The sequence below is a fragment of the Heterodontus francisci genome, chromosome 1, assembly GCF_036365525.1.
Source record: "Heterodontus francisci isolate sHetFra1 chromosome 1, sHetFra1.hap1, whole genome shotgun sequence".
In the NCBI taxonomy this organism is placed as follows: domain Eukaryota; kingdom Metazoa; phylum Chordata; class Chondrichthyes; order Heterodontiformes; family Heterodontidae; genus Heterodontus; species Heterodontus francisci.
In genome coordinates, this window is record NC_090371.1 from 8,995,532 (window position 1) to 9,017,845 (window position 22,314).

The window sequence follows — 22,314 nt, forward strand, 5'->3', positions numbered from 1 at the left end:
ACAGGATTCTGAAGGTACTTGATAGTGTCTACCCTGAGAGATTGTTTCCCCTGACTGGGGAAGCTAGAACATAGGAGCACAGCCTCAGGATAAGGGACAAATCATTCAGGAATGAGATGAGAAGATATTTCTTCACTCAGAGGGTTGTGAATCTTTGGAATTCTCTACCCCAGAGGGTTATAGATGCTCCAGCGTTGAATATATTCAAGGCTGAGATAGACAGATTTTTGATCTCATAGGGAATCAAGGGATATTGGAGCAGGAAAAAAAGTGAAGTTAGAACCATAGAACAGTTATGGCACAGAAAAGGAGACCAATCAGTACATCGTGTCTGCGTCGGCTGAAAAACCTCGCTGCCCAATCTAATCCCACCTTTCAGCACCTGGTCCATAGCCTTGCCGGTTACAGCACTTCAGGAGCAGGTCCAGGTACCTTTTAAATGAGTTGAGGGTTTCTGCCTCCACCACCGATCCGGGCAGTGAATTCCAGACACCCACCACAGTCTGGGCGAAAATGTTTTTCCTCATGTTTCCTCGATCCTCCTACCAATCACCTTAAATCTGTGCCCCCTGGTAATTGACCTCTCCACTAGGGGAAACAGGTCCTTCCTGTCGACTCTATCTAGGCCCCTCATAATTTTGTACACCTCAATTAAATCACCCCTCAGCCTCCTCTGTTCTGAGAAAAACAACCCTAGCCGATCCAATCTTTCCCCATAGCTGCAATTTTCAAGCCCTGGCAACATTCTTGTAAATCTCCTCTGTACTCTCTCCAGAGCAATTATGTCCTTCCAATGTGGTGACCAGACTGTACGCATTACTCCAGCTGTGGCCTAACCAGCATTTTAGACAGTTCCAGCGTTACTTCCCTGCTTTTGTATTCTATACCTCTGCCAATAAAGGAAAGCATTCCATATGCCTTCTTCACCACTACCTGTCCTGCCACCTTCAGGGACCTGTGGACATGCACTCCAAGGTCTCTCACTTCTTCTACCTCTCAATATCCTCCCGTTTATTGTGTATTCCCTTGCTTTGTTCGCCCTCCCCAAATGCATTACCTCACTCTTCTCCGGATTGAAATCCATTTGCCACTTCTCTGCCCACTCAACCAAACTATTGATATCATTCTGGAGTCTACAGCTATCCTCCTCACTATCAACTACACAGCCAATTTTTGTGTCATCTGCAAATTTCCTAATCGTGCCTCCCACATTTAAGTCCAAATCATTAATATATACCACAAACAGCAAGGGGCCCAACACTGAGCCCCAAGGAAGGCCACCGGAAACCGCCTTCCATTCACAAAAACATCTGTCAACCATTACTCTTTGTTTCCTGGGTCACAAAAGGTTTTACCTTTGTACTAAAGTCTTCGAGTTCTATGAGTTTCAAAAAAAATGAAGGAAGTATGTTGCTCAGTGAAAGACACCTGCAAAAATAATTGGAATTCCAGCAATGTTTTGAAAGGAAGTTCAGAACAAAGAGTTGAACCTTATGGGTGTTTTGAAAGGAAGTTAAACTTGTAAAAGGACAGGAAGGTCAGCAGTTTCAAGAAAATCGCAGGGCATTCTTCAGAGCATTTTGAGTGACAAGGGAGAGACACTGTATCTGGACATGTGACCATGTTCAGGAAGGTGCTTTTTTCACTTTGGACCCTTTAAAAGCCTGTGAATTGGACAAAGAGCAGGCATTTGAAATCTTTGCTTGGCCTGTATGTAGCAAGAGAGAAAAGACCCAGAAAAGTGCTACCTCTCTATCTGCAACGGAGACTCGCATCTCTTGAAAAGGAATCCTGCATCTGAAAGGTAGCAGATTCCTGTTGCCTCCGGTCTCTGCAGAATTTCTGCATCCAGTGAGGTTCCTGCTGCCTCCTCCTGTGTTCTCAGAAAATCCTGAAATCTGAAGAATTCTTCTGCTGCTAGACTGCTGCTTCAAAACCCAAGCAGACATGTTGCTACAGACCTGATGGAAGACCTATGTGCGCGCTGCATTTAAAATTGCTGTGAACACTTACCCATCAGAGACTGTTCATCAACCTTGCCTGGAGAGACTTCGAATGGCATCTGACTATTCGACTCTGGGACACCTCACCATACCGAAAACATCCTACCAGAACGCGAACCTTAATTATTTCTTATTATTCCTTCTATTCCTAAGAAACATTTATAACCCAAAACTCCCTTTTGAAACCGGTTAACCGTTTCCTTTTGAATGCATGCGTGTGTGCATGAGGGTTAAGGGAATAAGGGTTTTTTTCACGTATAAATTTATCTCGTTAGTAGTTAAGAACGATTATTCCTTTTCTAATAAATGGTTAATGTTGTTGTTTAAAGAAATCTGGTTTAGTGTGCTTTATTCTGGGGGAAAATACATTACTTAATTTGGCTTGTCTACGGTCGGTGGTAAACTTTATTTGATATGCTATGACCTGTGGAGTAGCGGGACTGAATTAACAGTGCATTACTCTCACCTTGGTCCTAACACCTGTCACTGAGCCAATTTTGGCTTCAACTCGCCACACTCCCCTGTATCCCATGGGCTTTTACTTTTCTGACCAGTCTGCCATGTGGAACCTTGTCAAATGCCTTACTAAAATCCATGTAGCCAACATCCACTGCACTACCCTTATCAATCCTCCTTGGTATTTCCTCAAAAAATGCAATTAAGTTAGTAAGGCACAACCTTCCCTTAACAAATCCATGCTGACTATCCCTGGTTAATCCGCATCTTTCTAAGTGAGTTTATCTTATCTCAGAATAGATTCTAATAATTTGCCTACCACCAAGGTCAGACAGATCGGCCTATACCTTGCACCCTTTTTAAACAATGGTACGTTCGAAGACCTCTAATCCTCTGGTACCTTGCCTGTATCTGGTGAGGATCCTTAGAGCCTCATGTTGAGACAGAAGATCAGCCATGGTCTTACTTAATAACAGAGCAGGCTCCAGGAGCCAAATGGCCTACTCCTGTTCCTATTTCTTAAGAGTGGGACGAACTGAAGTGTTCTTGCAGAGAGCCAGCATGAGCTTAACAGGCCGAATAACCTCCTTCTGCGTCGTAGCCACTCTATGATTCTATCTTTTGTTTCTTTACTTTCCCATTACCATGTCCATTCAGTCTTTCACCATTCTCCCTTTTCTCAATTAATCTCTCCTGCCTTCCACCCAATCACTGACCTTCCCTTGTGTTCTTTCCTCCCCTCTGCCTTTCCCTGCCTCTGCATTTGCTTAAACCTGCTGCATCTCCAATATTAATACAAAAGCAAAATACTGCAAATGCTGAAAATACTCAGCAGTTCTGGCAAACGTTAATTCTACTTCTCTCTCCACAGATGCTGCCAGACCTGCTGAGTATTTCCAGAACTTTGTGTTTTGATTTCAGATTTCCAGCATCCGCAGTATTTTCATCTTACATTAGAGAAGCTGGAGCTGTTCTCCTTGCTGAAGAGGAGGAGAGGAGATTTGATAGAGGTATCCAAAATCATGAGGACCGTGGACAGAGTAGATAGGGAGAAACTGTTGCCAGTGGCAGAAGGGTCGAGAGCGAGAGGACACAGATTTAGAGTGATTGGCAAAAGAACCAGAGGCAAGATGAGGAAAAGCCTTTTTATGTAGCAACTGGTTAGGATCTGGAATTCACTGCCTGAGAGAGTGGTGGAGGCAGATTCAATCCTAGCTTTCAAGAGGGAACTGGATAAGCACCTGAAGAGGAAACAACTACAGGGCTACAGGGAAAGGGTAGGGAAGTGGGACTAGTTGAGCTGCTCTTGCAGAGAGCCAGTATGAAAACAACAGGCCAAATGGCCTCCTTCTGTGCCATTTTAAGATTCTATTCCAGGAATAGAGTATAACAGCAAGAAAGTTAACCCAAACCTTTATAGAATCACTGGTTTGGCCCAACTGAAGCATTGTGTCCAATTTTGGGCAACACACCTTAGGAAAGATGTGAAGGCCTTGGTGAGGGTGCAGTGGCATCTGTCCATGACAGTATTGGTAGGAGTGACCACCGCACAGTCCTTGTGGAGATGAAGTCCCACCTTCACATTGAGGATACCCTCCATCGTGTTGTGTGGCACGACTACCGTGCTAAATGGGATAGATTTTGAACAGATCTAGCAATGCAAAACTGGGCGTCCATGAGGCGCTGTGGGCCATCAGCAGCAGCAGAACTGTACTCAACCACAATCTGTAACCTCATGGCCCGGCATATCCCCCACTCCACCATTACCATCGAGCCAGGAGACCAACGCTGGTTCAATGAAGAGTGCAGGAGGGCATGCCAGGAGCAGCACCAGGCATACCTCAAAATGAGGTGTCAACCTGATGCAGCTGCAACCCAGGACTATCTGCGTGCCAAACTGCGTAAACAGCATGCGATAGACACAGCTAAGTGATCCCATAACCAACAGATCAGATCTAAGCTCTGCAGTCCTGCCACATCCAGCCATGAATGGTGGTGGACAATTAAACAACTAACTGGACGAGGTGGCTCCACAAATATCCCCATCCTCAATGATGGGAGAGCCCAGCACATCAGTGCAAAAGATAAGGCTGAAGCATTTGCAACAATCTTCAGTCAGAAGTGCAGAGTTGATGATCCACCTCGGCCTCCTCCTGAAGTCCCCAGATACCAGCATCACAGATGCCAGACTTCAGCCAATTCGATTCACTTCGCGTGATATCAAGAAACGACTGAAGGCACTGAATACTGCAAAGGCTATGGGCCCTGACAATATTCCAGCAATAGTACTGAAGACCTGTGCTCCAGAACTTGCCGCGCCCTGAGCCAAGCTGTTCCAGTACAGCTACAAACACAGGCATCGAGCCAGCAATTTGGAAAATTGCCCAGGTATGTCCTGTACACAAAAAGCAGGACAAATCCAAACCGGCCAATTACCGCTCTATCAGCCTACTCTCAATTATCAATAAAGCGATGGAAGGTGTCATCGACAGTGCTATCAAGCTGCACTTGCTTAGCAATAACCTGCTCAATGACGCTCAGTTTGGGTTCCGCCAGGGCCACTCAGCTCCTGACCTCATTTCAGTCTTGGTTCAAACATGGATAAAAGAGCTGAGCTCAAGAGGTGAGGTGAGAGTGACTGCCCTTGACATCAAGGCAGCATTTGACCGAGTATGGCATCAAGGAGTCCTAATAAACCTGAAGTCATTGGGAATCAGTGGGAAAACTCTCCGCTGGTTGAAGTCATACCTAGCACAGAGGAAGATGATCATCCAGGACATCACTGCAGGAGTTATCAGGGTAGTGTCCTAGGCCCAACCATCTTCAGCTGCTTCATCAATAACCTTCCTTCAATTATAAGGTCAGAAGTGGGGATGTTTGCTGATGATTGCACAATGTTCAGCACCATTCGTGACTCCTCAGATACTGAAGCAGACAGTGTAGAAATGCAGCAAGACCTGGACAATATACAGGCTTGGGCTGATAAGTGGCACGTAACATTCGTGCCACACAAGTGCCAGGCAATGACCATTTCCAACAAGAGAGAATCTAACCATCTCCCCTTGACAATCAGTGGCATTACGATCGCTGAATCCCTCACTATCAACATCCTAGGAGCTACCATTGACCAGAAATTGAACTGGAGTAGCCATATAAATAACATGGCTACAAGAGCAGGTCTGAGGCTAGGAATCCTGTGGCGAGTAACTTACCTCCTGACTCACCAAAGCCTGTCCACCATCTACAAGACACAAGTCAGGAGTGTGATGGAATACTCTCCACTTGCCTGGATGGGTGCAGCTCCAACAACACTCAAGGAGCTCGGCACCATCCAGGACAAAGCAGCCCGCTTGATTGGCACCCCATCCAGAAACATTCACTCCCTTCACCATCGACGCACAGTGGCAGCAGTGTGTACCATCTACAAGATGCACTGCAGCAACACATCAAGGCTCCTTAGACAGCACCTTCCAAACCCACGACCTCTACCAACTAGAAGGACAAGGGCAGCAAATGCATGGGAACAACACCACCTGCAAGATCCCCTCCAAGTCACATACCATCCTGACTTGGAAATATATCGCCGTTCCTTCACTGTCGCTGTGTCAAAATCCTGGAACTCCCTTCCTAACAGCACTGTGGGTGTACCTACCCCACATGGACTGCAGCTGTTCAAGAAGGCAGCTCACCACCACCTTCTCAAGGGCAATTAGGGGTGGGCAATAAATGCTGGCCTGGCCAACGATGCCCACATGCCATAAATGAATAAAAAAAAGAGATTTCCTCGAATGATATCAGTGATACAGGACTTCTGTTATCTGGAGATACTGGAGAAGCTGCGTTGATCTCAGAGTAAAGAAAGTTAAGGGGTGATTTAATAGAGGTGCTCAAAATTATAAATGGCTTGGATACAGTAAATATGGAGAAACTGTTTCCAATGACAGAAGAGGAACCAGAGGAACAAATTTAAGGTAAATAAAAATAGAAAGTGCCGGAAATAATCAGCAGATCTGGCAGCATCTGTGGTGAGAGAAACAGAGTTAACGTTTCAGATTAGTGACCTTTCATCAGAACTGGCAAAAGTTCGAAATGTCATAGGTTTTAAACAAGTAAAGCGGGGGTGGGGGAAAAGAGAACCAAAGAGAAGGGATTAATAGCGCAGAGAGCTGGAGATATTAACTGACAAGGAGGTCATGGGGCAAAGGCAAAGAGAGTGAGCTAATGGTGGAGTGAAAGACAAAGCGTCCGTGTTGAGACAGTTAATGACAGAATAATGCACAGCCCTAGCCAAAAGCACAAACATGAAAAAGCAGTAAGCAGGCACATGGTAAACAAAAATTATAAAACAAAATAAAATATAAATAAATAAAAGAGCCAGTCATGCTCTGAAATTATTGAACTCAATGTTCAGTCCGGCAGGCTGTAGTGTGCCTAATCGGTAAATGAGATGCTGTTCCTCGAGCTTGCGTTGATGTTCACTGGAACACTGCAGCAATCCCAGAACAGAGATGTGGGCATGACAGCGGGGTGGGGTGTGTCGAAATGGCAAGCGACCAGAAGCTCGGGATCATGTTTCCGGACTGAGCGGAGATGCTCCACAAAGCAGTCACCCAATCTGCGTTTGGTCTTGTCAATGTAGAGACCACTGCAAATTTAAGCTAATTGGCAGTAGAACCAGAGGGGAGATGAGAATATTTTTACACAGCAAGTTGTTCTTATCTGGAATGCACTGACTGAAAGGGATATGGAATCAGATTCAATAGCAACATTCAAAAGGAATTGGATAAATACTTGGAGGGCAAAACTTTGCAGGTCAATGGGGAAAAAGAGCAGGAGAGTGAGACGAATTGGATAGCTGTTTCAAAGAGCTGACACAGGCATTATGGAGTGTAAGGGCTATAAGGAAGGGGTAGCAGCTCTCACAGATGGGCTTACCACACTCTTTGGAGTGGCCTGTCCCGAATCAGTCCTCACCTTCACTCAGCTCTCACCTGTGGCTCCAAGTAGCTGTTAGCCTGCAACACTGGCCACACCCCCAGTAAACCGCTTTGATGGGCAGGCCAAATCAGGCGAAGGTAACCACTGGGTCTCCTACCCTTGGTGAATTTGGATTTGTCTATCCTGGCAATGCTAAGACTGATTCTGGCGGATGAGACCAAGCTAAGGTCCAAAAGCCTTGAAGGCAGTTCAGCACTGTGATCTGGAGCGCGTTGAGCTTGACAAGACACAGAAGACATCCTGGTCACCCACTGCATCCGGATCCATCTCCAGCCGTCTAGACCCATCTTCCACTGGACCAAGATAGGCCAGGATGAGGGAGTGAGGTTGACAATGCACAACTCTCCCTCACGAAAATCCAATTCACAAACAAGTCATGTTCGTCATTTTTCTTTATGTCATCCATTATCATCTGTCACAAGTCCTGTGGTGATGGGTCAAAGATGTCGCAGCAGGTGTGGATTCACTGGGAGCTGTAGCCGCGAACCTGCACACAGAAAGCTCAGGCCATAGGGTTGATTTTCTCCAGTAAGAATCATTAATGGAACTAGGCAGCTCCGAGTGACTGAGCAGCTCTTTTCAGAACCACACTGCTCACCTCCCTCGAATGAGGAAGGGGTTAGAAAAGGTGCGCCAAACATTGCTCTTGTTGATAGACAGTTGGCTAGGTACATCGTCCAGATCACTGCCCTCAGCAAGGTTCATCTACCTGACGAGGGCTAGCTCAAGGAAATCAGTGCAGGTTACACGTTCTTTTGTAGTGGCCGTGGAAAAAAAGAACGGCACGAAGCTGGTGTAGGCTTTGCTGTCGTGAACCATCCTGTAGTAAACTGACTTGCCTTCCCAAGTATATCAATGATCATCTGATGGTGCTTAAACTCCCCCTGCACGACAACAGGCAAGCAACTCTCAATCAGTGTGTGCGCCTCTGCCATGACCAATCCTGATGAAGTCGAGAATAAATTTTACGATAACCTCCACTCCTTGATTGCCACAGTACCAAGGTCAGACAATCCTTGGTGACTGATCACCAGGTGTAGGAAGGGGTCATCAGGAAAAAAACAGGGTTGGCAGTTGTAACAGCAATGGTCTCTTCTTGCTGAAGATGGGTGCTGAGCATGAACTCTTAATCACCAACACAGTTTCCGCCTCCCTAACCGCAGCAAGACGTCTTGGGTACACCCACGTTCCATGCACTGGCATCTAATCGTCTATGTCATTACTAGGCAGAGGGATAGGCAGGATGTGCATGTAAGGAAAGCCATATGTGGTGCTGACTGCTGACGTGACCACTGTCTTATCATCTCATAGGTAAACATCAAGATCCATCCCCCTGGATGCCCCCAGGGCATTAAGGTCCAGAAGCGTCTCAATGTCTCAAGGCTCAAACAGGCAGTCATGAAGGAATCCCTCTCAGAGAAACTTGAGAGTTTCCTGTGTACAGCAAAATGGACACTCACTGCATCGAGGATGACTGGGCGGCCTTCAGGGGTATAGTGTACTCCACTGCTCTACAGGTCCTTAGATCGACCTCTTGTAAGCATTAAAGATTGTTTTTGTCGAATTAATGAGGTGATCCAGAAACTGAAATCTGTCTACGGACCACAGTCTACTGGTTAATCACCAATCCTCGATGCCAACAAGTCAACATTGCTCACCAAAAAAGCCCAAAGTCTAGCAAGATGGACAGAGCACTTTAACCACATTCTCAATCCATCAATGAAGAAGTAATCAACAGTCTGCCACAGGTTGCCATCAACTGTTCCCTTGATGACCTCCCCACACTGTTAGAAACGATAAAAGCCATCAAACTCCTGTCTAGTGGCAAAGTTCCAGGAGCTGATGCTATCTCAGCTGAGATCTACAAGGCTGGAGGTCAATGCCTGGTCAAAAAGCTCACTAAATTCCTTCAGTCTATGTGGAAGCAAGGAACCATCCTGCAAGAATACAAAGATGCCTCTATTGTCTTCCTGTACAAGCAGAAAAGAGCTCACCAATTTTGCGACAATCACAGAGGAATCTCACTCCTCTCCATTGCTGACAAAATCCTTACCAGAATTCTTCCAAACCGCCTAGTACAAAATCTCAACCAGGATCTGCTGCCAGAGAGACAGTGCGGTTTCAGAACAGGTCGCGGAACCACTGATATGGTGTTTGCAGTTAGACAGCTCAAGGAGAAATGCCAAGAACAGAACATGGATCTCTGCACCATGTTTGTTGACCAAGGCCTTCAACACAGTAACAGTCGTGAGGGCCTTTGCAAGGTAATCGGGAGATTCATCCCAATGGTTCGACAGTTCCATGACAGTATGCTCGTGCGTGTCCTGGATGATGCCGAGTTTTCTGACCCATTCCCAGTTACTAATGGTTCTGATGAAGGGTCACTGATCTGAAATGTTAACTCTGCTTCTCTCTCCACAGCTGCTGCCAGACCTGAGTATTTCCAGCATTTTGCTTTTATTACTAATAGAGTTAAGCAGGGCTATGTGCTAGCACCAACGCTCCTCAGCATGTTTTTCTCCACCATGCTCCCTGATGCCTTTAAAGAACATGACAGCACAGGAACAGGCCATTCAGCCCTCCAAGCCTGCGCCGATCTTGATGCCTGCCTAAACTAAAACCTTCTGCACTTCCGGGGTCCGTATCCCTCTATTCCCATCCTACTCATGTATTTGTCAAGATGCCTCTTAAACATCTCTATGGTACCTGCTTCCACCACCTCCCCCAGCAACAAGTTCCAGGCACTCACCACCCTCTGTGTAAATAACTTGCCTCACACATCCCCTCTAAACTTTGCCCCTCGCACCTTAAACCTATGTCCCCTAGTAACTGACTCTTCCACCCTGGGAAAAAGCTTCTGACTATCCACTCTGTCCATGCCGCTCATAAATTTGTAAACCTCTATCATGTCGCCCCTCCACCTCCGTCGTTCCAGTGAAAACAATCCGAGTTTATCCAACCTCTCCTCATAGCTAATGCACTCCAGACCAGGCAACATCCTGGTAAACCTCTTCTGAACCCTCTCCAAAGCCTCCACGTCCTTCTGGTAGCGTGGCGACCAGAATTGCACGCAATATTCTAAGTGTGGCCTAACTAAGGTTCTGTACAGCTGCAGCATGACTTGCCAATTTTTATACTCTATGCCCCGACCGATGAAGGCAAGCATGCCGTATGCCTCCTTGACTACCTTATCCACCTGCGTTGCCACTTTCAGTGACCTGTGGACCTGTACGCCCAGATCTCTTCGCCTGTCAATACTCCTAAAGGTTCTGCCATTTACTGTATACCCCCCACCTGCATTAGACCTTCCAAAATGCATTACCTCACATTTGTCCGGATTAAACTCCATCTGCCATTTCTCCGCCCAAGTCTCCAACCGATCTATATCCTGCTGTATCCTCTGACAATCCTCATCCCTATCCGCAACTCCACCAACCTTTGTGTCATCCGCAAACTTACTAATCAGACCAGCTACATTTTCCTCCAAATCATTTATATATACTACAAACAGCAAAGGTCCCAGCACTGATCCCTGTGGAACACCACTAGTCACATCCCTCCATTCAGAAAAGCACCCTTCCACTGATACCCTCTGTCTTCTATGACCGAGCCAGTTCTGAATCCATCGTGCCAGCTCCCCTCTGATCCTGTGTGACTTCACCTTTTGTATCAGTCTGCCATGAGGGACCTTGTCAAAGGCTTTACTGAAGTCCATATAGATAACATCCACTGCCCTTCCTTCATCAATCATCTTCGTCACTTCCTCAAAAAACTGAATCAAATTAGTGAGACACGACCTCCCCTTCACAAAACCATGCTGCCTCTTGCTAATAATTTGGTGATGATGGTGATTCTGCCGTAGAAAACAGATATCACATGGACAGGAAGCTGCTCAATCTGACACAACTCCAGGCAAAATCCAAGGTCTCCAAGGACATACTTGGTGATTTCCTATTTGCAGATGACTGTACACTAGTTGCTGGTTCAGATTGGGACATGCAATATAGCATGGACTTGTTCTCCAATGTGACAGCTTCGGCCTTACGATCAGCACAAAGAAAACTGAAGTAATGTACCAGCCTGCTCCAGGAAAGCCCTATCCCGAGCCCAAGGTTTCAGTCCATGACCAGAACCAGTCAGCAGTGGATAAGTTTACTGATCTCGGCAGCACACTCTCTTGAGCTGTCTGTAATCGATGATGAGACACATCATCGACTTCAAAAATCAGCCTGGGAATGAAGAGGAGTAAGTTTGCCTACAAAACTGAAAGTCTATAGAGCAGTAGTCCTACCCACTCTGCTCTCCACATGTGAGACTTAGACTGTGTACCAGTGTCATGCCATGAAGCTCACCACTTTCACTTGAGCAGCCTTCAGAAGCTTCCAAAGATCAGATGGCAGGACAAAATACCAGACACTGAGGTGCCCACCCGAGCTGGCACGCCAAGCATCCACACCATATTGAGACAGTCACAACTGAGTTGGGCTGATCACGTAGCCAGAATGCCTGACACTTGCTTACCAAAGCAAATCTTCTGTGAAGAGAGGGAGTCTGGAGTCATGGCGGTCAAAGGAAGCGCTGCAAGGACACTCTGAAGGCTTTGCTTAGGAGTTTTGATGTCGACCCGAGTCCTGGGAGAAGCTCACCCAGGATTGCTGCACCTGGATCAACCAAATAAAAAAAGAGTGCGGCCTCCTTCGAAAGTAAGCACATATCAGAGGCAGAGAGAAAACGCAAGGAGTGGAAATCCCAAGCCAGCAGCTTCTCCAAAACTCAATTGTCTGCTGTATCTTGCCCTATTGTAGCAGAACCTTCAGGACGCAGACCCACCGGAACCCTACAAAACCCCCGAGATGATGGACGTGGTCATCTTCGCCTCGAAGGATGACCAACAAATATCCCAAATTGCATATTGGAGTCAGTTACACTGAGGAATGTAGTTTCTAGCAGTTTTCACTCACAGGTTTTCAAAGTTATTTGAAACTACAGGACAAAGTTTATTTCGCTGGGTGTGGATGTTAGACGAAAATCAGTCTGGGCGTAGCACTCAACGGCTGAATTGGCTTTTGACACTCACCGTTTAGGCTCTCACACCAGATATGAGCTACTGAGATGTGTTATTAGATATTGCAGATCTGCACCCATGAGGCAGACTCAGAACGAGATGGGATGACAATATATAAGTGCTCCTTGACAGCCTGGTAGCCATGGTGGGGTGGGGGAGTGGGGGGTGGGTAAAGTCCTGAGACGAGAATGGCAGTGTGCACTCAGCATTATTTTAACACCACTCTGCCATTACCCCCACTTCCAATAAAACACTAAACAGATGCACCCAGGTACATCGCAACTACAATTAGCTTTGACAGGATTTATTTAAGTGCGGAATAATGGAAAACTGACCAGCAACGACAAGGTGGTCATTCTAGTAACGCCGCAGTTCACAATAATGAAGCTCAGTCTATTTAGGCTCATCAACAATGTATATTCCTCAGCCAAAGGAAATGTGAACTGCAGCCTTGACAGAGAGGCTGTCTGCAGGGAGAGAAAGTACACCTGTGGGAAATTAAGGCAGGATATGCTGTGTATTTCCAAACACTCTCACGTTTTGATTCCAGAGAGTGCTCTCGGGTCACAAATCCTTGGTCACTCTCTTATCACACTTGGTGGAAGGTGGGAAAGGGGAGGGATTTCACTCCAACTTTCTCCTGTCAGGAAGGCAAGGAGTCCTGCAGGGTCACAGTTCCATATTCACTCTCACCCAAGGGGGAACCATTCCTCATGAATAAAAAAGACTTGCATTTATCTAGCAACTTTCACAACCTCAGGACATCCCAAAGCACTTCACAGCCAATGAAGTACTTTTAAAGTGTCATCACTGTCATAATGTAGGAAACGTGGCACCCAATGTGTGCACAGCGAGATCCCACAAACAGAAATGCAAGTATGATCAGATAATCTGATTATAATATTGAGAACACCGGGGATAACTCCCCTACTTTCCAAAATATTGCCATGGGATCTTGTACATTCTCATGAGAGAGGCAACAGGACGTCAGTTTAACATCTCATCCGAGGGCCAACAATGCAGCACTCCCTCAGTACTGCAGTGCAGTATCAGGCTAGATTTTTGTGCTCAGGTCCTGGACTGGGTCTTGAACCCATAACATTCTGACTGAGAGGCAAGAGTGCTACCCACAGAGAGACAGCAAACTATTCAAACCCCACCTGACCTAACATCCCTCCACAGACACTTTCCAGTAAAAAGGTCTTTGGTGACCATCAGAGACAACCTGTTCGTTAACCGAGGGAGAAACTCCTGAATCACACAGTCTCTCCTCACTCTCAGCTTCGCAAGTGCTGTGGGAGCGGGGACGGGTTGGGGGGCGGTCAGGGCTGCAGGAAAGACCGAGGCTGCAGTTGGGGTCAGGCCCGGGGATTTAAACTGTACGTCAGCAGCCAAAACAACGGGAAAACGAAGCCCTGAGATAGTTTATAGAACAATTCAATAAATAGCATGTATAATTAATATGCAATATAACTCATGAATATTAATCAGGCGACGCCAGCCTCTCACCTCACTCTCCGCTCGCTCCATCTGCAGCTCCCAAGTGCCAGACGGCAATGCGCATGCTCCTGCCGGGGGCGGACGGCAAGGCGCATGCGCTTATCGGGCAACGGACGGCTCTACGCATGCTCCGTCTGCCGTCTCCACGCATGCTCCGTCTGCCGTCTCCAAGGCGATCGCTAAGGACGCTGCGTCCCCACCTCGGCACCCGTCAGCGGGAAAGGCGAGCGGGAAGTATAGTCGAAACCGTTAAGACATGCTGCAGTGTAAATGGAGGGGAGGGGCTGAATCCAACTTGCTCCTTATTGCTTCACATTTCTCCCCTCCCTCCTCTGGAAATCTGAAATAAAAACAGAAAATGCCGGAAATACTCTGTAGGTCTAGCAGCATCTGTGGAGAGAGAAACAGAGTCCTTCATCAGAACTCACACTTCTCGGTTTGGAGACTGGATACCGATGGTTCACCAGCAGATTTATTCCTTCCCCACTTTCAAGAACTGAGGTCAACACCCTCAACTGGAACTAAATTCTCACCCTCGTGCTTATCAGCACAGAAGGAGGCTAATCAGCCCATTGTGCTGTGCTGGCTCTTTGAAAGAGCTATCCAATTAATCCCACCTTTCCGCTCTTTGCGCATGACCCCGAAAACTTTTCTCATTCAAGTATTTATCCGATTCTGTCATGCAGGCCCCCACCTGCCAAGAATGAGGCACATTAATTTCGCCACATGAACAATGATTTTTTGTTACTGGAGTAAAGAAAGAAATTGCTTTTGAAAAAACACCAGGAAAGACTGGAAAGACATTTGCATAGTAACAGACAGCACTTGGAAATGACAAAGCAGCCACTCCCTGCTCCAATTTAATCCACAATGGACTTTTGATTACCAGACGTTGAAGGTGGAGAAGCTAGCATTCCAGGTTAACTGCTAAGATGCTCCCAATATACAGAAGAGACCTGGTCAAACTAATCAGTCACGTGACCACCTGCTGGCCAACTAGGGGAGTTTTTTTTAAATTGGAGAATCAGTGTTTGAAGGCAGACAGCTATTTGCTCCTGAACTGACAAGACCTCTCGTGGCTGGTTTGCCACAGCCTCTCCTGTCTCTTTTCATCTCTTTCTCACAGAACTGAAAACCGCTGAAGAAATATGGACCCCAAGAGAGAAAATTCTCCTACAGTGAACAATGTTTAAGAAGAAGGGTCACTGACCCGAAACGTTAACTCTGCTTCTCTTTTCACAGATGCTGCCAGACCTGCTGGTGGTTCCAGCATTTCTTGTTTTTATTTCAGATTTCCAGCATCCGCTGTATTTTGCTTTTATTTTAATGTTTAAGAAGAATACTGGGCCCCAATGAAAAGCAAGATCTACCTGCAAGCAAGGACTACAGCGAACTCAAAGCACAGTAACAAAAAACCCTCTTCAGAGATTGCCACAAACCCCTCCACTATTTTTCTTCTGCTCTTTTCTGTCTCTATTTGCATGTGCATATCGTGTATGCATGCTAGCGTGGGGCGCGGCGTGTATCCATAGGCGTTAACCGAATTAGAGTTTATAGTTTAAGTTTTAATAAATTTCACTTTTCTTCTTTAAATCTAAGAAAGCCATTTCTTTGCCTTATAATTGGAAAGCGGTGAACCAGGATTCACCAAGGGGGAGCTCAAAACACAGTGTGTTCAAAAAACAAAACCCTGTTACAGTAAGACCATGTGAAGGCTGAAAGGGAACCCCTAGACCTCTGTCTCACCTGGTCGTAACAGAAATTTGGGTGCTAGCGTCTGGAATTTTACCCACAGACAAACGAGAGAAATTGAAAGTGGGAAGTTAAATTGTTCCCATTCAAAAGAAAAAATTTCAGTACAGGTTTTCTTGTGGTTGTGTGTGATTGAATACTAACATGTCTGCAACTGAAGCGAGTAGCTCTCCAAGCCAGGGTGAAGTAACTGTCTATGGAGGAGTTGAGGAAAATGGTTGAGCGGTGTGGAATCACTGTACATTGCAAGAGTAGGAAGTCTGAACTCCTAAGAGTAGTGGCCAACCATTTTTCCCTTGAATCTGAAGACGTAGAAGCAGTGTTAGAAGTAGACCCAGACAGGGTACTGCTGGCAAAGGTATAATTGGAACAAGAAAAACTTGAATTAGAAGACAGGGAAAGAGAAAGAGAAAATGAAAGACAGGAGAAGGAACGAGAGAGAGAGAGGAGACAGAGAGAGAGAGAGAAAGAATATTCCAGAAAGAATGCGAAGAAAGAGAGTTAAAAAGGCTCGAGTTAACTAGGAGGCAACAGAGTAACCCCAGTGAAAGCATGGCCAATATGGAGGAGAATGATTCAGGACTGGGTACAAAATTGCTAAAGCTCGCCCAACTAATTCCAAAATTCAATGAGGAAGAGTTTTTTGAGAAACTGGAAAGGCAGATAAAATGGCCAGGTGAGACCTGGTCTCTTTTAATACAAAGCAAGGTAACTGGAAAAGCCCATGAGGTTTATTCCCTGTCGCCAGGTGAGAGTTCATCAAATTATGAACTGACCAAAAATGCTATTCTCGGGGCATATGAATTAGTACCTTAAGCCTATCACCAAAAATTTAGAACCCTCAAAAAGCAAGCGAATCAAACTTATCTGGAGTTTGAAAGAAGCAAGCAACTGGCTTTTGACCAATGGCTGAGGGTGCTAAAAATACAGCTCAGCTATGAGACTCTCAGAGAAGTAATTCTGTTAGAGGAATTTAAAAACTTTCTCCCACTCTCAATAAAAACTCATGTAGAGGAGCTGGGGGTTCAGACAGCCCGGTAAGCGGCCGTACTGGCCAATGAATTTGCTTTAATTTATAAGTCAGTTTCCCGGGAGAACCTTTCCTGATTACCCCCACAAATCTGAAAAGGACAAAGGGTGGGAAGGTGATCTCCGCCCAGGCATTCCTGGGAAAGAAAGGAAAGCAGGAATCACAGGGGGCCCTCCTCCAGCCAAAAAGGAAGATGCTGTGAGCAAGAGTCAGATCCGGAGACCTGTGTGCTTCCATTGTAATAAAGCAGGGCATTTAAAAGCTGACTGCTGGAAATTAAAGGGGAAACCGGTAGGGTAAGTCAGGGCACACCCGCTCAGTAAAGGAGGGACCCTGATGGAAAGCCCAGCAGAGCAAGCTGTGGCTTTAACTGCAGTAAAAGTGCAACCCAGGAAGCTTACTACGGCCAGTCAGGAAAAGTTAATAGGATTCTTGAAGGTTATCAGGGTTTGTGTCTGAAGGGAAAGTAACCCCATACCCCTCGAGTGGGGCCAGCAAGCCCATAGTGTTTCTCAGGGACACAGGGGCCACTAGATCCCTTTTACTGGGAAAAGGCCTGACCTTTCCCCCAGAGAGTGCAGTGAACACCAGAATGGTGGTGAATGGTATTGGAGGGCAGTGTATGCCTGTACCTGTATACCGGGTGCACCTGGAGTGCGACCTAGTTTCGGGATCAGTGACCGCATGGATTGTCCCTAGTTTGCCCATGGATGGGGTTGATCTGCTCCTAGGTAATGATCTGGCGGGGGGTGAAGGTGGTAGCCCACACCCCCCTCCCCCCACCAGTAGTGAAAGAGAGACCCCAGGAGGTCAGAGAGGCAGGGCAGGGGCAGGAGATGGACCCCTGCAGTTTCCCTGAATGTGTAGTGGGTCAGGCCATGATCAAACCAGCTCCCCCAGAGGAGACTGAATTGACACTGCAGGCAGATGACCATGAGGTCTGCCTATGCGAAACGTTCCTTGGAAAGTTGGGAGACCCAGGGATGAATTAAATGGATTCACCGTAGCTGAGACTCAGCGAGCCGACCCAGTATTGTGAGAGTTAGCACAGGCTGCCCAGTCTGAAAGTGAAGCAGAGGGAGTCCCTGATTGCTATTATTTAAAGAATGAGGTACTGATGAGGAAATGGAGTTCTCCTCACAGACCTGAGAGCAAGGAGTGGACAGTGGTTCATCAGTTAGTGGTGCCACAGAGGTACCGGGGAGAAATATTAAGAAGGCCCCACGAGACTACAATGGCTGTACATGCTGGTATACGAAAGACCAAAGCCCATATAAGACAGCAGTTTGACTGGCCAAAACTCCACAAAGATGTGGTGGAGTACTGCAGGAGTTGCCACATGAGCCAGGTTGAGGGGAAACCCCAACCTACAGTTAAACCTGCACTCCTAAGTCCTGTACCGGTGTTAGGAGGACCCTCCAGCAGAGGGCTGTTGAAATGTAAGGGACCCCCACCGAGAACAAAAGGGGACAGGCAGGCACACGGCTGGCAAAAGTTTAGAATGAGAAACGGAAAAAGTGACCAAGAGGGCAGGTTAAAGGAAGTCCAGGAGGAATCCCGGATGAAAACCCCTACTGTCTGGTCAATCAACCCCGAAGAATGTGCAAAGTTAGACCCCTCATCCTCCAACGTAAATGCAGACTCTAGAAGCACCCCACCAGAGTTGCTAACAGCATTTACAGGAACATGCAGAGACAAAGAGAGACCTCTAGGGGCACAGAAACCATGAGGATGATGCCTCACCTAGTCGAAGTGCCACAGGAGAGTGCAATGAAGTCTGCACACATACCTGCAGTTAGGTGTGTCCCAGAGAACAAGGGATTTACAAAGAATCTTCCCCCCCACCACCACAGTCAGGGAAAAAGGGAGCCACCCATCCCCTGAAGTCAAAAGTCTTTGCATGACTCAGTAAAGCACTGAAAGAGAGTTCAGGATAGACCCACCCATGACTATCTCTCCTGGAGAAAAAAAACATTATCTCAACAGGAACAAAGACCCTGGGCAGTCATGGCAATGGGCAAACTGAAGAAAAACTTCCCCAAAGAACCACATGACTACTGCGATGCCAAAAAGGGGAAATTACAGCAACACTGGCACCCAGAAAAGACTACTTTAATCAGCCCTAAGAGTTATGAATGAATGGAAATGAATGAGAGAAATGCATGGTTTTTCTTTCTGTAACTTATATTTCTCTCAAACCTTTTAATGAAATGCACCGTTTTTTTTCAAATCCCATTTCATTCCCCTGGGTGTAGAGGTGTCACGCAGGTCCCCACCTGCCAAGAATGAGGCACATTAATTTCGCCACATGAACATTAATTTTCTAAACCGTTACTGGATTAAAGAAAGAACATGCTTTAAAAAAAAAGACCCTTGACTGGAAAGACATTTGCATAGTAACAGACAGTACTTGGAAAGGACAGAGGGGCCACTCCCTAGTCCAATTTAATCCACAATGGACTTTTGATTACCAGACATTGAAGGTGGAGAAGCTAGCATTCCAGGTTAACTGCTAAAATGCTCCCAATTCACAGAAGAGACCTGATCAAACCAATCAGTCATGTAACCACCTGCTGGCCAACTAGGGGAGTTTTCAATTGGAGAAACAGTGTATGAAGACAGAAAGCTGTTTGCTCCTGAACTGACAAGACGTCTCGTGACTGGCTTGCCGCAGCCTCTCCTGTCTGCTTCCATCTCTATCTCACGGAATTGAAAACCGCTGAAGAGATATGAACCCCAGGAGAGAAAAGTCCCCTACATTGAACAGTGTTTAAGAAGAATACTGGGCCCCAACGAAAAGCAAGATCTACCTACAAGCAAGGACTACCGTGAGCTCGAAGCACAGTAACAAAAAACCACTCTTCAGAGACTGCCTCAAACCTCTCCACTATTTTTCTTCTGCTCTTTTCTGTCTTTATTTGCATGTGCGTATTACGTATGCATATGAGCCTGGGACGCAGTGTGCATCTGTAGGCGTTATCTAAATGAGAGTTTTTAGTTTAGTTTTAATAAATTTCACTTTTATCCTTTAAACCTAAGAAAGCCTGTTTGTGCTCATTTCTTTGCTTTATAATTGGAAAACAGTGAACAAGGACTCACCAAGGGGGAGCTCAAAACACATTGTGTTAAAAAAAAACCCTGTTACGGTAAGACCAGGTGAAGGCTGAAAGGGAACCCCTAGACCTCTTTCTCACCTGGTCGTAACAGATTCCCTTTGCAAGATTATGATCGAATGTTCTTCCATGCCCTTTTTAAATCCTGCCAGAGCCTCACCCCTCTCTATCCCTCTAACCTGCTCCATTGTTACAATCTCCCCCGACTCCTGCCCTGTTGTTCTTCCCAACTTCCTTCGTCTCACCTTTGACAGTTGTGCTTTCCGCTGCCTCCAATAAACTGTAATAACATCAAACATCCAAAAGAAATCCCATAATCAACCAGAAACCTAGACAAAGAGGTGGATTTTTAAGATTTTTAAAGGCAGTGAGCAAGATGGAGAGGTTTAGAGAGGGAATTCCAGAGCATGGGGCTTAGGTCCTGAAGATACAGACTGCTGGGGCAAGAAACCAGTATCGAACAAGTATAGTTGACATGGAGGAGGATTCAGAGATAAGGAGGGACAAGGCCATGTAGGGATTTAAACGTGAGTGTGACGGAAAACCCCACATGCCAAATGGAAAAATATTAATTTTGTCGTATGAAACTTTACCTGAGACATTTTACTGGACATTGTTATAAATAACTTTCAAAAAGAAGAACAGAACAGTAAAGATAGCCATGCACAATTTGCATATGAGAAGCCAAAGGCTGGCTGGGAGACAGAGGTGTTTGCCCAGTCTAGCCAGAACAATGGGGGTGCTCCCTGATTCAGTTAACTAGAATGGTTTTGTCAACATTGTCGTCGAAAACCCTCGACACCCATTGACTTTGAAAGAGCCAAGCATGTTTGCACAGCTTGAGAGAAGGACTTTGAATTTCAAAAATCCTTCCAGAAAGTTCTGTTTTCAAACAAAGAGATGGTCGCATGACATACCTGCCTGTGTAACTCTGAGTTTGTGAGTTGTGCCGCAGAAGAACGGCTGTAACTGAACTCCAAGGAAGGAACATCTCTCTCTCCTGTCTCCCTCTCCAGCAAAGTCCCAGGGGAGACTCTGTGACAGCTACTGAGCCTCAAGAGTACAGAACCTTACAGGCTACAACCAGAGGACACTGATAATGCCCCTCTCCTGCCTTCTGGAACCAGAGAAGCAGCCCAAATTATGCACGTGGCCCAGCGAGGACTTCAAGACTTTCACTTCAACTAGGGACACTGAAACTCAGTATTCTCATTCCATTTATTACAGACTTTACTTTAACCTCCCAACTCCTTTTTCCCCTCTGTATCTATTTGTGTTTGTGTGTGTGTGTGTGTGTGTGTGTGTGCGTGTTTTTCTTTTGGGCCTCCTTATCTCGAGAGACAATGGATACGCGCCTGGAGGTGGTCAGTGGTTTGTGAAGCAGCGCCTGGAGCGGCTATAAAGGCCAATTCTGGAGTGACAGGCTCTTCCACAGGTGCTGCAGAGAAATTTGTTTGTTGGGGCTGTTGCACAGTTGGCTCTCCCCTTGTGCCTCTGTCTTTTTTCCTGCCAACTACTAAGTCTCTTCGACTCGCCACAATTTAGCCCTGTCTTTATGGCTGCCCGCCAGCTCTGGCGAATGCTGGCAACTGACTCCCACGACTTGTGATCAATGTCACACGATTTCATGTCGCGTTTGCAGACATGGACGGCCGGTGGGTCTGATACCAGTGGCGAGCTCGCTGTACAATGTGTCTTTGGGGATCCTGCCATCTTCCATGCGGCTCACATGGCCAAGCCATCTCAAGCGCCGCTGACTCAGTAGTGTGTATAAGCTGGGGGTGTTGGCCGCTTCAAGGACTTCTGTGTTGGAGATATAGTCCTGCCACCTGATGCCAATTATTCTCCGAAGGCAGCGAAGATGGAATGAATTGAGACGTCGCTCTTGGCTGGCATACGTTGTCCAGGCCTCGCTGCCGTAGAGCAAGGTACTGAGGACACAGGCCTGATACACTCGGACTTTTGTGTTCCGTGTCAGTGCGCCATTTTCCCACACTCTCTTGGCCAGTCTGGACATAGCAGTGGAAGCCTTACCCATGCGCTTGTTGATTTCTGCATCTAGGGACAGGTTACTGGTGATAGTTGAGCCTAGGTAGGTGAACTCTTGAACCACTTCCAGAGCGTGGTCGCCAATATTGATGGATGGAGCATTTCTGACATCCTGCCCCATGATGTTCGTTTTCTTGAGGCTGATGGTTAGGCCAAATTCATTGCAGGCAGACGCAAACCTGTCGATGAGACTCTGCAGGCATTCTTCAGTGTGAGATGTTAAAGCAGCATCGTCAGCAAAGAGGAGTTCTCTGATGAGGACTTTCCGTACTTTGGACTTCGCTCTTAGACGGGCAAGGTTGAACAACCTGCCCCCTGATCTTGTGTGGAGGAAAATTCCTTCTTCAG

At 46.5% G+C, this 22,314-nt stretch overlaps 1 protein-coding gene across 1 annotated transcript in view; it reads right to left on the reverse strand.

The window, feature by feature from the left end:
• LOC137377673 (uncharacterized) overlaps positions 1–14,085 on the reverse strand; it is a 50,603-nt gene extending 36,518 nt beyond the window's left edge. The window contains exon 1 of the mRNA XM_068047586.1: positions 14,032–14,085. Within this exon, the coding sequence (XP_067903687.1) occupies positions 14,032–14,052 (21 nt within the window). The 5' untranslated portion in view covers positions 14,053–14,085. The remainder of the gene's footprint in view (positions 1–14,031) is intronic.
• Positions 14,086–22,314: the final 8,229 nt, after the last annotated feature.